General features: G+C 39.7%; 1 protein-coding gene and 1 pseudogene across 1 annotated transcript; one reads left to right on the top strand and one right to left on the bottom strand.

Moving 5' to 3' along the window:
* The first annotated feature begins 8,751 nt into the window (after positions 1 to 8,751).
* LOC110600009 lies at positions 8,752 to 10,931 on the top strand (annotated as a pseudogene).
* Positions 10,932 to 11,694: 763 nt separating this feature from the next.
* On the bottom strand, positions 11,695 to 13,478 carry LOC110600008. Its single transcript, XM_021736678.2, has 3 exons — positions 12,786 to 13,478; positions 12,293 to 12,465; positions 11,695 to 12,067 (listed from the first exon to the last, which is right to left on the bottom strand). Exons 1-3 carry the CDS (start codon positions 13,380 to 13,382, stop codon positions 11,929 to 11,931), a joined length of 909 nt encoding a protein of 302 aa, XP_021592370.1. The 5' UTR covers positions 13,383 to 13,478; the 3' UTR covers positions 11,695 to 11,928.
* Between the last annotated feature and the right edge of the window lie 2,841 nt (positions 13,479 to 16,319).

The raw sequence follows: 16,319 nt of genomic DNA, 5'->3' as shown, positions 1-16,319 counted from the left end.
TATCAACAACGAGCAGCACGATATTACAACCAAAAGGTCAGGGAAAGAAGCTTGAAGGTAGGGGACTTGACCTTAAGAAACCTGGAAGCTACAGGAAAAAGAGTAGCCGCAGGCAAACTAGCACCAACCTGGGAAGGACCTTTCAAGGTAACAAAAGTGGTCAAGCCAGGGGTATACCGAATCGAAGACATGCAAGGAAACCCCGAGCCCCACGCTTGGAACATCCAGCACTTAAAAAGGTATTTTTCTTGAAATATTTGTAAAGAAAAAACGTTGTATTTTGACAGACATGAGTAAATAAAAATTGTTTATACAATGTGATTATCTTCATGAATAACGTTCTACATAAGATCCCCTGAAACAAGGCCTCAGTTAGGCACAAAACCAGCTGAGATGACGAAGCGACAGTAAGGCCAATGAGCCTGAATCTTGTACAAAACCCCAAAGTAAACAACCGGCGAGGCCCCGAGGTCGTCCCGGAAATTCAAAGAAAACCAGGATCCCGTAAGATCTCCTGGAAACAAAAAACAACCGGCGAGGCCCCGAGGTCGTCCCGGAAATTCAAAGAAAACCAGGATCCCGTAAGATCTCCTGGAAACAAAAACAACCGGCGAGGCCCCGAGGTCGTCCCGGAAATTCAAAGAAAACCAGGATCCCGTAAGATCTCCTGGAAACAAAAACAACCGGCGAGGCCCCGAGGTCGTCCCGGAAATTCAAAGAAAACCAGGATCCCGTAAGATCTCCTGGAAACAAAAAACAACCGGCGAGGCCCCGAGGTCGTCCCGGAAATTCAAAGAAAACCAGGATCCCGTAAGATCTCCTGGAAACAAAAATAGGTCGGTGAAGGACTTAAGAGCCTCCCGAAATGAAAAATTTTCCCACACCACATGCAGGGACAACTTATAAAATCCAATTCCGACCTCGGAAAGAGAAGAGCCCAGAGCTCTAAAAAAAAAAAAAAAAAAAAAAAAAAAAAACTCAAGGTACAAAGGAAGAGGCCGAACTTCCAGCTCGGATAGTCAGATTCCGACCTACTAAAAAGGCGCAAGGCCTAATAGCTAAAAAAGCGCCGATCTCGAAATAGATGCTAACAATAAAAGTTTAGCTACAGAGCAAGAGACCTCGCTCTCAGCTCGGATAGATCTATGTTCACCAAGGCTGAAGACCGAGCTCCCAGCACGGATAGACTTACATCCTCAAAAGCTGAAGGTATAAAGGCTAATAAAAAAGGCCGAGCTCTCTCCAAAAGGACTCATAAATGAAGAAATCCTTAGGAGGATAAAAAGGGTATAATCAAAGCCTAAATCAGTTTATATAAAACAAATATACAAAGTCACAACCAAGAAAGAAGGACTAAAAGCAAAAAACAGACATGATAGTTGCCATTAAAAAGGTACGAGATTTGATCTCTCAGACTATCAGCTAAGAGCTGAGCTCGCAACATAAGATTAATTCAGAGCTTATGAATGAAAATGTGTAGTTCACATCACAAATACGAAAGATAAATTTCAAGAAATATGAAAAACAAAAAAGAGGAAACTGATATTTCATTAATGACTGTTACAATTTATCTCTCCGGCGAGGTGGGAGGATAAATAGTCCTTAAAGGACTTACATCAGTAAGAACACCCTCGCCTGCATTATCTCTATTTACAGTCACCTCCGAAAGAAGCTCGGTGTCCCTTGGGCCAGAGCTCTCAACATTAATAGTAGGGGCAACTTCTGACCCAGGGTGGAGGCCTTCTTTCTCAGAATCAGGATCATCTTCCTCCGACCCTAGCTCGGATTCCCCTGAAGAAGACTCAGCTGGCCGGTCTATGTTCCTCCGGGAATCTCCTCGGGGCAAAGGGAAATTATCCTCCCCGTATAGCACTGACTCGCCATCTGAGTCCACTTCGCGCCTACGAAGCTTGGCCAAAGGAATATCAGGAGCCTGTCTAGCTTCTCTTAAACCGCGATTGTAGCCAGTTACATACATGCGGAAGGCCTTATCAATGATAGCCTGTTTCATTTCACCAGAAGCTTTATACTCATCAAGATGTTCTTCACAAGCCTCAGCTACAAATTCCTTAAATTCAGAAGAGTCTTTGTAGTCCTGAAGATGAGCTTCACAGGCCTGTTCAATTTTAACCTTCAGCTCATCAGACTCCTGATACTCCGCTATACACTGTTCATGCTTTAGCTGAGCCTTCCCTTCGGCATACTTTACCACCTCGAGCAGGGCTAAACATTTACGTTCCAAAGTCCTGACTTCATTTTTTAGCTGTTGTTGGCGAAGGTTGAACTCTTCAGCCGATGAAGATAGATCTTTGATACGTTCAGAACTTGTTCCCAATTCCTGCTCAAGGACCTCCACCCGGGCTAGAGCACTTTCCCTCTGAGCCCTCACCTCATTCAGGTGAGCTTGAAGCCCTTCAAAATCAGCCTTTAAGGCCTCATATTGGCGCTGGACCTCAGCTTTTTGGCTTACAGCCTCATCCCTCTCCTGAAGGGCCGCTGTCATAGAGGACAGCTGCTTTACAACCTCTACACAACGAGCTTCCACCTCAGCTGCCCTCTCATCGGACTCCTGGAGAACCCTGCGAGTACGAGACAGCTCTGATTCCAGGGATTTGCTATGTTCTGCCGCCTCAGCCGCTCTGTCCTCAGCTCCTTTAGAGGCCTCCAGCGCAGAATGCAACTCCCCCTGGAGAGACTGGATCTGTTCCTGGGCGGCTGCCAGGTGGCCCCTCGCGTCACTGGTGGCAGTCAGGTTTTCATCGCGACGCGCTTCTTCGATCCGGCGGTCCACGGACTCCCGGAGAGAGAGGTCACGGGCATCCACCTCCATAAATAGGCCCGACACCTAGTACGGAAGAACAATTGTCAAGAAAAGAAACAAAGCAAACTCAAAGAGAAGTGAAAAAATAACTTACCATCAGAAGCATTTCTCTAATCGTGGATCCGAGCTCCTCACGAGAGCGAGATTGGAAGGACACCTGCTCCTTGGTAGAACTGGCCAAGTGACCAGTCAGGGCCAGAAGACGAGGATCCGAAGCCTCTGTTATTCCGCCGAACATCCGCTCCCGGAGAAGTGCGGCAACAGCAGTGGCCGGAGACTCAGAGGTAATGCCTGATAGGTTCAGAATGTTGTCAGTAGGGGATGACGACGGAACAGCAGAAACACCCTTCCCCTTCCCCATGGGAGGAAGAGGTGGGGAAGGACCCACAGCAGTCCTGGATTTCTTCCGAGCAGGAGATGGGGCAGGCGTTCCAGAAGGGGTTGGACGCTTGCCCCCGGTCTTTGATGGGGCGCCCTCAGATCCCTCAGGCTCAGTCCTCACAGGGGCAGGGGCACCTTCAGCAGAAACCTCTGGGCTTTGATCCTCTAGGACGATGATCTCCATCCCTATCCCAGAGGTCTCCTTGTCTTCAACAGGGGACTCAGACTTTCCCCCTGACACCCCCTCAGTAGAATGGGCAGCACCCCGCTCCACTTGTTCAAGAACTTGGGTCTGCTCCACAATAGCTAGGGAAGTTTCCCTCACGACCTCTGAGGAGGCTGGAGCAGATCTAGACCCTTCAGCAAGCGTCAAAGTTGCGCTCGACCCACCACGGCTAGATGACCGAGCTGACTTGGTGCTGCGAGAGCTCGGCTTGGAAGCTCGAGAAGAAGCTTTGACGGGAGGTCGGCTGACCTTCTTGAAGGAAGCAGCCTGAGCCAGCTCCGCAGCAATCTCAGCTACCGAACGCCCATCCCCAAAGGCGTCAAAAATTGCATGCATATTCTCCCGAGACAGGTCAAAGTTCTTGGGGAAATTGATGCCATCCATTTTAACCTCAGAAGCTGCAAAAAACAAGAAGTTATAAAGAGTCAGCATATTTTCTGATATTACGAGCAAAGAAGAAACAGAATAACTGGACAAAGCACTATACCCGTGTCACGGATATCCCTAAGGTTGGAAGCAAACATACACTTTTCGACGTCATACTTCCTCTCAACGGAAGTCAGTCGAAGCAGCCCCACCTGCTCAATAAGACTCAATTGGGGCAAATCGTTACAGCCCGGAAAGATCTCCCCCCACGTTAGATCTACTTCCCATAATCGGCAGGACCCTAATTTCAGCTCCGCCACAAGGAAATTCTCTACCCAGCCCTTTATAGAATCCTTATAACCCGTGAGAAGAGATAACCCATTACGGGGAGAAAAGTAATAGAAGTTTTGCTTCGCCCTAACCAGGCGGAAAAAGGTGACAAACAGACAGGCCGTGGGTGTAAAACCCCAACCCAGACAGATACACTCAAAACAAGACATGAATAAAATAGAGTTTGGGGATAACATCCGAGGAGTTACCCCGAAGTATTCGAAGACCTCAGTAAAGAAAGGGGAAAAAGGAAATGGCAGACCGAATTCCCTTTGCTTTAGAAAAAACACTATACGGCGATTCTCTTGGGGATCGATCAAACCAGGAGGGGGAGGGTAAGGAAGAACTATCCTCTCATTGGGAAGAGGCGCTCGAATAAAATACAGTGGAGTATCTAAGAGCCTCCGGGAAATATGTTTAGTTATGTTGGAAGGCGTAATATGTGACTCAAGGTCAAAAACATCAGGAAGCTTTGAACTTGCCATGGAAGAACAAGGAAGCGTACCTGAGAACACGATGGGATGAACAAAAACCGTAGAAGGAGTTGCAGGAAGACAGAGAGCAGACAAGAGCTAGTTCTTCAAAAGACAGAAGGAATTCGAAAAGAAAGGCAATTATGAGGCAGAGTGTTGATCTGCACAGTTTTGTCTTGGAGCGGCGCGATCATTAATTGTTCTCGAAGTTTACCCTCTCAACGGTTAGGTAAATACCCGGCGAGATGGTAAAGGGGCAAAAGGATGATCGCTGGGCTTATCTACATCTATCAAGGGCCAAGTACACGATGACAGCCCATCATTTAAAAGCCCATTCGCCATCCACATAATACAAGCCCAACTCATCAGTCAGAGCAACTTAGCCTACTACTTTACCATCCCTATGGTAAATGCCGAGGAAACAGAGGGGCAAGTCATGAAAAAACTCAAAAGTACAAGCAAATGGGAGCATGATAAAGGTCAGACTTGCTCATCACTTAAAAAGTTATAAGATTTTATTTATCGTTATTAAACAAAGGCTGTGAGATCGGAAAGAGGCGCCAAGAGCACCTCGGGATCATACAGACCTGGAGCTCAGAAATTAACTCAAGGATTAAAAGGCCGAGCTCACAGGTCGGATTAGTCCAGCTCGGAAAACATAAACTTGAGAGCTCGGTCGGCTAAAGGAGACCCAAAGCTCAATCCATCAAGAAAAGACCGAGCTCACAGGTCGGTTAGTCAAGCTCGGAAGAGTAAAACCGCCCGTCCAATTGGTTAAATAGGCCTGAGGCTCGGCTCATCGACTAAAAGAAGAAGTTCGCGAAATACGGTCAATTTAGCTTGGAAAAAAACGGAACAAAAGTTAGTTGGCTAAAGCTACGAAGAAGAGCAGTATCAGTACTTCATCCATGACAGAGAAAAGAACAAGCTCAAGTATGAAAAACAAGCATTTCATTAAAGGAAAAGTACATTACAGCACGTTACAAAGGCCTACATTACAGAATGGAAGACCACCCTTAAAGGATTTACATATCCAGATACTTCATCATCTACGATTATCACCTACCCTACTATTCTAGTCTTCAGTTCGGAGGACTTCTCGCAGCTCGGAATGTGAGTTTTTCAGAAAAGGCCAAGATCTGTCCCGCTATTATAGGGGAACTGAACAAGTTGATTCCCATAAGCATTTCTCACTGTCCCCCTGGGCAAACGTTCGGTTACCCGAATGTGATGCACGGTACATTCGAACAAGCTCAGATATTGTATGCCGGCCGTGCACCACACATGAAAAAATAAGTCTTCGGGCTATGGCCCCGAAGAGATCGCGAAGTACACATTCGAAGAAATCGCTGGAGACTTGACTGAGTGCAGCAGATCCCAGTCTCACATAATACTGGTACTTCACATCGAAGGGAGCAATAATACTGGTACTTCACAGCAAAAGGAACAATAAGCTGAGCATTTGCGCCACTTCCATTTATATCAAAAGAAGATAACAGGGGGGGAGGTCGACCAGAAACCCTGGACGAAGTAGTTTCAGCAACTTGCCGAATGGTCCCACCCATCGACCGCCCTACCAGAAGGATCTCCGAAACAACGTTCCAACTCCTTAGAGGTAACCTTCAATCCTCAAAATTTTTGAATTGACTCATCTTCATCTCAGGTACTGCAAAAGGGTCCCAAAACAGAGATAAGTTAGGATAATCTTCCGTCGAGATGATAAAAGCGAGATTAAAGCAAATTCCTGGGGCAATACAAAAATCCCGCCGGAAGAAGGAAACAGACAGACAAATTCGAAAGAAAAATCCCTTTGCTCCCACAGAATGCCTGGGACTGGTAAGGAGGCGATGTTAATATATATCCGAAAGTTTGTATTTTGCAGGACAGGGGAGCCGAATTCTCAACTAATGCCGTCAGAGTCCTTAAAAGGTATTCATGGGAAAGGAAAGAAAGGACATGTCCAGATAATGATGACAAGAAAGCAAAGATAGCAGAGAACGCGGAAAGTAAAGAAAAGCCCGAAAGAGGAAAGAGCATATAGGATTCAGAAACTGCGCAACGATAAAAAGAGGAAAGGGTATTATAAAGACACCTAGACACGAACAGACGCGGCCATAATGGTTCTTGATATTCACCCCCTCGGCAGTTGGAGCAATAACTCCCGAGAAGGTGAAGGGGCAATTGATGACCGATGGATTTCTTCACCCCGGACCAGGGGCTTAACCACCGCTAAAGGCCCATAACATAGAGGCCCACGTATCTGATATACCCAACAAGCCTGGCTCATTCAACCTTCAAGACCGGGCTCGGCCCAGCTTCTTCATTCATAACGGCCCAGCCCACACGAAGTAGGCTCTCTCCTCTCAAGCCTAGCGTCCGGCCCGACTTTCAGCCCAACCCAGGATCCAGAGTAATATTCACCAGACAGCCTGGCAGATCCGCTTAAACGTACGCACGAGGAGAATCAGAGGCCGTTACGCATGGAGCAGGCGGCTGATACCCTAGTACCTCCGAATCCGCATGGCAGAGACGCGTGACCCAATCCTGGAGAGGCCTTTACACGTCACCAGCAAGCAAGACAATGTATAAAAGAGGAGTCCCTCCTCAGGAAACTTAAGCCTTATTCTGTAATACATAAACCCTTGTAAAACCCTATTCTATTGGATCTCAGATCATCAATATCCATTCGAACACTATAATAAAAATATATTGAATAAAAAATTAATAATAAATATTTTTATTATTTGATAATTCATTTTAGGCATTGCAATGCAAGGATTTTTACTTAAAAGAAATAGAAATAACATGTATCATACGTGTAAAATTTAAGAAATACTTATATGAATTTTCTACTATAACAAATATTTAAGAATAGATATATGAGATTTTAATAAATTTAAAAGAAATTATACCAAAAGGCAATTTATTGAAACTTGTGACATATTTATTTATATTAAGAGTGCTAAATATATAACTGTTCAAAATATCATCTTGTGAAAATTATTAATAATGCATAACCTATTGAAAACAATTGAATTGTTTGGACTCCAAATCAATAAGAATCGTGGCTATCATATAAAATTAATAAACTATAGATGTCTACTCAAATGTTAATAACTCTCTCTCCCCTGATACAAAAGTGAGATAATTAAAAAAAAAGAAAAATTAGTAATAAAATAGATTTTTAAAAATTATAAAATTAATTATCGTATAGATAAGGGTAAATTTTAAAAAAATTAATTAATATTTGAACAATTTTGAAAGAATTTTTTTATTTTTTTTCGATTGAATTAATCTTACAAGATTTAAATATTTATATATAAATAATCAATCTAAATTAGGTATATTTACAATTAAAATAAAATTTTTATAATTAAATCTTATAATCAAGTCTAATTAGAATTCTAAATATTTGAATCTTATTGATTAGTAACCTTTTATATTGGTCAACACTCTCGTCCAGATTGATTCATAGATATCACACATGTCTAACTTATACAAATTAAGGTATGATAGAGCTTGTTATTAAGTCTTTTAATAAACACGTCAACTAATCATTTATCGAAAGTCACATAATCTAATCTCAAGACACTATTTATTAACTTTTCTTTAGTGAAGTGTCGATCAATCATTATGTGTTTCGTTCAGTAATGTTTGAACTGGATTTTTGTTGTCACAATATAAAAAGGAGTTTATCCCTTTAAAACAATTTCAATTCCTCCAATAATCTTTGTAGTTATGAGAGTTCACAAAAATCTTGTGCCATCACTTTATATTTCTAACACAGCCATCCATTGTCGTCCCCACACTGCACAAATTTTCTACATGCATTAGCTCCATTGATTCCATAATCAACTCATCAATCAAATCCAAGAACCCCAACTAGTGCTGTCAACTAACCCTACTACTTTCTGTTCAACAAGATAAGTTCAGCTAAAGCCCTTGTTTGGTTCAAATGGATTATTTTCTAGGAACTGAACTTTGCATGAAGTAAGTTAACTGAATTAGGAGAAGTTACATCCTTGTACCAAACGAAGAAATGACTTTAATTTTCCAGAAAGTCAAGAAAAAATGTCAATCAAACAGATATGATTTTAATACTTCTCATGAAAGTTTCTTATTTGAGTTAACACAACCAAACAAGGCCAAAGTTTGCCAGTAACTATCATATATTTCAAATTATTTGACTCAGCTGCTAAGAAGAGCTTGCCTAGCTTCTTTGGTCATGCCTTTTGTAATGAACAGGACAGAACATACAATGATGTTTGATTCCAGCTTATTTTAAAGCTTAAACTCCAATATCAACCCTTCAGCCTGCAGAAAAAATGGAATGGGAGAAAGGACTCGAAGATCAAACTAAGCCAAGAGACTCCTAGTCTCCTACAGGATTGCTTATGTAATCCATTTTATGCTTGGTGCTGGTAATTTGCTTCCCTGGAATGCTTTCATCACATCCGTTGATTTCTTTGGCAATCTCTATCCAACCAGGCACGTTGAGAAGGTATTTTTTGTAGCTTACATGAGTTCTTCAATCGTAGTTCTGATCTTCGTCTTAAGTCGGGGTGGTTGGAGCAAGAAGCTTATCTACAGGTTGAGAATGAACTGGGGATTTTCCATGTTTGTTCTCTCTTCAATGGTGCCTCCGACAATAGATTGGCTTGGGAGGCCAAAGGAAGCATACGCTGTGACAGTAGCATCGGTGGTGCTTTGTGGTTTAGCTGACGGTTTGATTGGAGGAAGTCTGATAGGATCAGCCGGAAAGCTTCCCAAAGAGTATATCCAAGCTGTGTTTGCTGGAACTGCCTCTTCAGGTATACTATATAATATAACACTACAATTTAATTCGAATTCAAATGAATTATTGTAAAATGACTTAATTGCTAGCGTATTAGAGTTGTATTATGATTGAGTTATTATTTCCTAGTTAGAATTGCTAGCGTATTAGAGTTGTATTATGATTGAGTTATTATTTCCTAGTTAAAATTGTATTCTTGTTATACTTGGTATTCACGTGTACATATATCCTATAAATACTCTTGTGAATAATATGAGAAGCAAGTTAGTTTTGCTGTAAACCTATTTTCTCTATAGTAATATTTCTACTTCTTTCTAAAATATTTTTTTTTAAATTAAAATGAATTGAATCCTTCATTCTAAACAAAAAAATTGTTACATTCTTATCAAATTCTTGATTCCAAATGGAGTGTTAAAGTTCTGGTTGTGCAAATTCTCATCCTTGCTAAATCCATTGTCCTGCCACAGGAGTTCTTGTCTCCATCTTGAGGATAACAACAAAGGCATCACTCCCACAGACTCCCCAGGGTCTCCGAATAAGTGCCCACTTGTATTTTATAGTTACTGAAATTATTCTGATGTGCTGCACTGTCTGTTGCGACTTTTTGTACAAATTACCAATTATGGAACAGCATTTCAAGCTTCTTCCAGTTGATGATTCACTGACTTGTAGGCCAACATTTTGGGGAGTTGCAAGAAAAATCCCGTGGCCAATTTTCGGGATTCTTTCAATTTATATAGTGACTCTTTCAGTTTTCCCTGGATTCTTAGCTGAAAGTCTTGCATCCAAGTTGCTAAAGGATTGGTATCCATTTCTGCTGATAACAGTCTAATGTTTCAGATTTTGCAGGGAAATCTTTAACTGCAGTATATGTTCTGAAAAGCATCAAGAAGACAACATGGGCTTGCATTCTCAGGCTTTTGTTCTACCCTCTCTTTGCAGCATGCCTGAATGGACCAAAACGGCTTAGAACTGAAGTGCCAGTGGTGGTGCTGACCTTTATGCTTGGAGTAAGTAACGGCTATCTGACAAGCGTCATCATGATCCTTGCTCCTAAGTCAGTTCCAGCTTCAGAAGCTGAGTTATCTGCAATTGTGCTGGTCGTGTTCCTAGGACTAGGATTGGTTGGTGGTTCAGTCCTTGGCTGGTTTTGGATTGTTTAAGCATGTTGAGTTCTCAGGTCACACTGCTTGTTGATCCTGAAACAGCTAGAAATCCTTGGTTAGAAACAGTGTTAACCAAAGAAAAGTCCATAAGGCAATGTCAATAGAAAATTTCCATCACAAAACCTGCAATACCTGACCAGGTGATCTTCTGTCCTACATTGAATCATCCTTTCTGATCTAACAAAAACAATAATTAGAGTGCCTGTTTAAAGTATAATTGACACATGAACAGGCCTAGCTTACGCAGTATTCTTATTCGTACTTGAAAAGCCTGATGCAACAGAAGAAAAGCTGGAGTCTCATTCTAGCCATTCCCACCACAGAATGGCTGTAGGAAACCAATATTCGATTTCTCACCTGAACGCCAAAAGCAAAGTATACAAAAATTCCAAAAAAGCAAACAGCATGTGTTTATAGAGGGCCTGCTAAAATGTCAATAAAGCTCTTTTCACTATATAGGGATTAGCAGCCAATGAAAAAATGAAACAATCTATCAGGCTTAGCCTTGAGTCGGAGAACTATGCTGTTCCAAAACCAACCGAGGATTACATGATAACGAGTGTGTTATGTTGTAACGTCCATGCAGACCATACATCTTATTGACAAATTGCATCCTGGAAAATTTCAATGGTCCTGTGGATCAGATTATGATAATCTTAGCGAAGGATAAAGTTATCTCTGCGAGTGGGACTTATGTGGCTGCATACAGATACTAACACCCTTCAAGGAAATCTGCAATTCTGTACCAAATGCCCTTTCTAGCAGAAATCCATGGTATCCTGCTCATTTAGCCTCTTCGCGTTTTAGAAGGCTAAGCGAATCTGAGCATAAACAAGTGTTTCATGATTAGTGTGAACCAGGATTCATTTTTCCAACATAATTAGTATGCACCAGGATTCATTTTTCCAACCAAGAATCACACTTGTCTATATTCCACTTAACTAAGGACTCGTCGGCCATAACATGGTCTATTTATGCATGAAAGCTGAGAAATCAAACAGAGCATTTCAAAAAAGCCTTGTTTCTTTGGTCCCCTGTCATTTTGCTATATTGGCTTTTGAATGCAGGTTTTTTTTTTAAAAAAAAAAAATCAGACTTTTGAATACAGTTAGCAGAGACAGAGAGAGGGCAAGAGGTTTTCCAACAAAGATTCATTCCCTTTCTTAATTTCCTTCCGCATTATATGGATCAACAACCCATAAGCACAAACTATAACAACTGGTTAAAAAAACTCATCTCAGAAACGGAGCCAGGCCTGAAAAGAAAGCATGTATTAACATAGGGGAACCAGGACTAAAATGAAAGGATTTATTAACATCGGTCAGAAGTTGTATCCATAATACAGGATTCAGATCTGAGAGTGCATAAATTTATGAAGGTGCAGCTACAGGAGGTGATGTTCCATGGAACAGAGTCGGTGGTGATGACTTGTTCATCTCTTCTCCTTCTTGCCCCTCCTCATCTTCTTCAGCATCCCACAGAAACCGAGCATATGATGCTAGCACAAAACTGCACCATACAACAGAGTATATTCAATACTAAGATTAACTACAGCAGATTTAACATATGCTATTATCAACAAAAGTAACAACAAGAAAGTTCATTATGGAAATTGCAAAATAGACTGTGGACATGTTAGACGCCAATAAGTAGTAAATAAATTTGTGTTAGTATTAGTATGAATATAGGGGCTGTAAATTTTTGTAAACCATCATAAACAAAAATGGTTCTAACCAATCATCAGGGGCTGCTTTAACAGCTTGATCAAAATATGTCTCAGCACGAGAAGCATCCTTATGGCTCTGCCATATCAAATCAGCGTACATAGATAAACTATTTCCATCATTGGGGTTTGCTAAGATTGCTCTCCCACAGTACTCTTCAGCTTTTACAAAATCTGCACGAACCTGTTACCGAAAACAGTAAAAATTTATTAGTATCACATCCAGCCTGCAAAAAGAGCACCTAAATGCTATAGAATATCGTCTTCAAAAGGAATTTCTGTTGATAAACAGTAAGCCAGAAAGAAAGGAAGAAGCTTTAATTAATTAACAAACAAAATTCAGTTGTTATGGACATTTATAGCAATTACTATTTAACAGATGCTAACAATTTTCAAAGTTTTCAGCAAGATCCGAAACAGAGCAGAAAACAATTCAACAAAAAACACCAGCCAGAACCAGAAGAAGTTGAATGAAAAAGCAAACTTGCATCATTGCAGGTATACCTCTTTCAAGAATTTCGCATAATTGCTAAGCAGCAGCGAATTCCCCGGATTTGCTTCGATCATTTTTTGATAATAAACGTCTGTACTGTCACTCCCAAGATTCGAGTCCCAAAACCCAGAGTCCCCATCATCTCCTCTGCCAGAGCCCCCACTCCCACCACCACCGCCATATATCTTCCCGCCACCGCTACCCACTCCACCATCCACCAAAAATCCCAACAACCCATCATCCTTCGTCCCAACCGCACACTCCTCATTTAACACACTAGCTCCCAACGTAAAACAACCAGGACCCACCAATGCCGTTTTCTCGTCTTCCTCCTCAAGCATAACAGCATCCATGATTTTGTTCATGGGTTTCTTCTTGGGCAACGGAAGGTGCTTGAGATCGTTCTCAGAGAGTGCTCTGATCATTTTCTTGACGGAATCGTCATGAGAGGAACTGGAAGACGAAGAGAAAGGACTGGTAGAAGAAGCTGTTAAAGTAAGCGACCGGAATTTGTGGATTTGGTGACAGATTTCGGGCTCCGGCGAGGATTCTTTAGTGTGCGAAATCCACGAGTTGAGTATTGGCGTAGATGCGCTTCGCAGTAGCATCTCTGATATGTAATGTATGATCACAAGCAGAGAGAAGGAGCGAGTCTCGTCTTCCTCTTTTTCTCTTTTCTGTCACTCTGCAATACATAGAACTCCATGGAAGAGATTTTTATACGAGCTCAGATCAGAAGTACGGATTTAATCGTGACCGTTGATTGTGTTTTCACGTGGTTTTATTTATTATTAGCTCCACTTACATATACGCTGGACATGGACGGAGGCAGTATAGGGTTGACGTTCCACGATTGTAGACCCGAAGCATGGTCACGTGACCTGGGACCCACTAGAGCCGTCCGATTGGCTACCTGATGTGCTTCAACGGTACACATTTAATTCCACCACGTGACCTTTTTCTCCGCGATAACTACTCGCTTTCTCCTGGCGACTCTGAAAATGAAAGGGCAGGATTTTTCCGCGGTTTTGATGAGATAACGTAAAAGCCCATAGATTTTCACAATATTACAAATATGCCATTGAAGTTTGGGTGGCTAGCCTTCACATTAGTGGGCCCAACTAGAGAATCGGGAGAGCTGTTTAGCAGTGCGGGTGGAGCCCATGGCTCGATTGAACGGTGAAGTTTGTGCTGGCTGGTATGGCCTCACTTTGTGAGATTTTTATGGGTCATGTCAGAAGTCCTATTCTTTTGTCCACGAGCAAGGCAAGTTGATTGTCTAGGGGTAGAGTTGTAAATTCGGGTGTATAATAATACAATTGAGATACTTTTATTAATGAAAATGAACTTTTTTAATTATTGCCGTTTTTTGACTGACGTGAATGAATAATGATTGTTCTCTTTTGTACTTTGAGGGAAGATTTTTTTAGCTAATGGGGAACTTGACACGTTTGAGAATATGGTTGGCTTGAGTAGTGGGAGAGTGCAGCTATAAAATCTGCAATGGTCGTTAGCCAAAGTATCCCACAAATCAAATCGCGGATTTTAAAATTATCTAATTGATTTTATGTTCGATCAACAAATGTACATAACATCCATTTAATATATTCAATTAATCTGAAAAATTATATTTATTAATACTGCAAAACATGCATTTATAGTTAAAATTGCATAGTTTTCATACTAATGAATAGTGTTAAATAAAATTTAGCAACTGTATATTTACATGCACTAAAAACTATTAATCCTCTTTTATTTTTTACTAGTTTTTTTAATATATAATTAAAATCAATAAATTTTATATTATATTTTTTTAATATATCCTAACTTTATCGTTCTATTGCTAATTTATTTTTTAAATTAATAAATTTTACTTTTTAATATATTTTCATGGGATAAACGAACCAAATTTTTTGTGAATTATTCGAGATTCGACTCGATAAAAACTCGATCGGGTTCGCCTCGTTTAAAAACGAGCCGAGTTCGAACTCACTTTGTAGGTTTATTTAATAAATGAACCGAGTTTGAGTTTAGCAATATTTGACTCGTTTAGCCTCGTGAGTTGACTCATGAATAAACTCGTGAGTAGCCTCGCGAACAAACTTGTTTACTAACACTTAGGTGTGAGCATTCGGTCGGTTCGGTTCAAAACCGAACCGAACCGAATAAATCGAAAACCGAAATTTAGTGTTTATAAAAACCGAACCGAACTGATTTTGGTCAGAAACCGAATCGAACCGAACTGGTCTGATTCGGTTCGATTCGGTTCGGTTTGATCGGTTTCGATTTTTAATAGTTTTTTATTTTTTACACTTTATTTTTAATATTTTAAAATTTAATTAAAATATTTTAATCTTAATATGATTTAATTTCTCTATATTATTGAAAAAATATATTATTATCACTAATCGGTTCGGTTCGGTTCGGTTTTTTCGGTTTTTTTCTGATCAAAACCGAACCGAACCGAAATAACCGAAATTTTTGAAATTAAAAACCGAATCGAACCGAAATGTATAAAAAACCGAACTAAAATTTTAAATCGGTTCGGTTCGGTCGGTTTTTTCGGTTTGAACCGAATATTGCTCATCCCTATTAACACTAATCACACATCGAAAGTTGAAGGAATACGGAGAATCGTGACTTCTCTATAAAAAAATAACACTTCTATATTTTTTTATTAGTTTTAAATTCAAAAAATTTCAAGTAAATAAAAAAATTTAATTTAGAATTATTTTATTAATTTTATAATTTAAATTTATTTATAATTTAAATAAATTTGAATTATATTGAACGTATTTATAATATAATCAAACTCAAATTTGAGTTTTTGAATAAAGTTTAAGTTGGCTCATTAATATGATAAATGAAGTTATTATAAATCGAGTTCAAACCGAACTCGAGTTTAATATTTATTTTATAAATCGAGTTTATAAATAAAACTCGAACTCGAGCATATAAATGAAACTCGAACTTGAACTTTTATATTTATTTTTTAATCGAGACTGAACTTATCAAAATACGACTCGACTCGGTTCGATTACAGCTCTATATATATATAAACATTACAAAATTAATTAATAAATTATTATTTTAAAAAGGAAGTGGTTGGAATGAATAAAAAAGGAAAGCATCCTATCTTATGGGATAAAGAGATGTTTTAATTATTTTTTAATAAATATAAATATATATATATATATAATATACAATCAAAATATTTTTTTTAAATCGGATATATACAATCAAAATATATATATACGAATTAAAATAGTCAGATATTCTTTTATTTCACGATATACAGAATACAAAATGTAATTTAATATTTACAAGAAATAAATAAAAATAATATGAGAATAAATTTTTTATTTTTTCATTAATTATGTTACAGAAGAAAAGAAAAAGGGTAGTTAACTTGTAATCCAAATGTATTTATCCTATTGGTTAGAATAGCTCTGTCTCTTTTCCTATTGGTTAGAATAGCTCAGTCTCTTTTCTTTTTCTTTTTCTTCTTTATATATAAAGCATCTTCTATCAATGAGAAATCCATC

Source organism: Manihot esculenta, chromosome 14 (assembly GCF_001659605.2).
Source record: "Manihot esculenta cultivar AM560-2 chromosome 14, M.esculenta_v8, whole genome shotgun sequence".
Classification (NCBI taxonomy): domain Eukaryota; kingdom Viridiplantae; phylum Streptophyta; class Magnoliopsida; order Malpighiales; family Euphorbiaceae; genus Manihot; species Manihot esculenta.
This window is presented reverse-complemented; position numbering and strand designations above follow the sequence as displayed.

Excerpts from the sequence above, each read along its gene's own strand:
- LOC110600008 (XM_021736678.2), bottom strand. The coding sequence starts at position 13,382 with ATGCTACTGCGAAGCGCATCTACGCCAATACTCAACTCGTGGATTTCG. Across the intron at positions 12,466-12,785 it reads ATGCGAAATTCTTGAAAGAG|GTTCGTGCAGATTTTGTAAA; the intron begins GTATACCTGCAA and ends TTTCGGTAACAG. Across the intron at positions 12,068-12,292 it reads AAAGCAGCCCCTGATGATTG|TTTTGTGCTAGCATCATATG; the intron begins GTTAGAACCATT and ends TGTATGGTGCAG.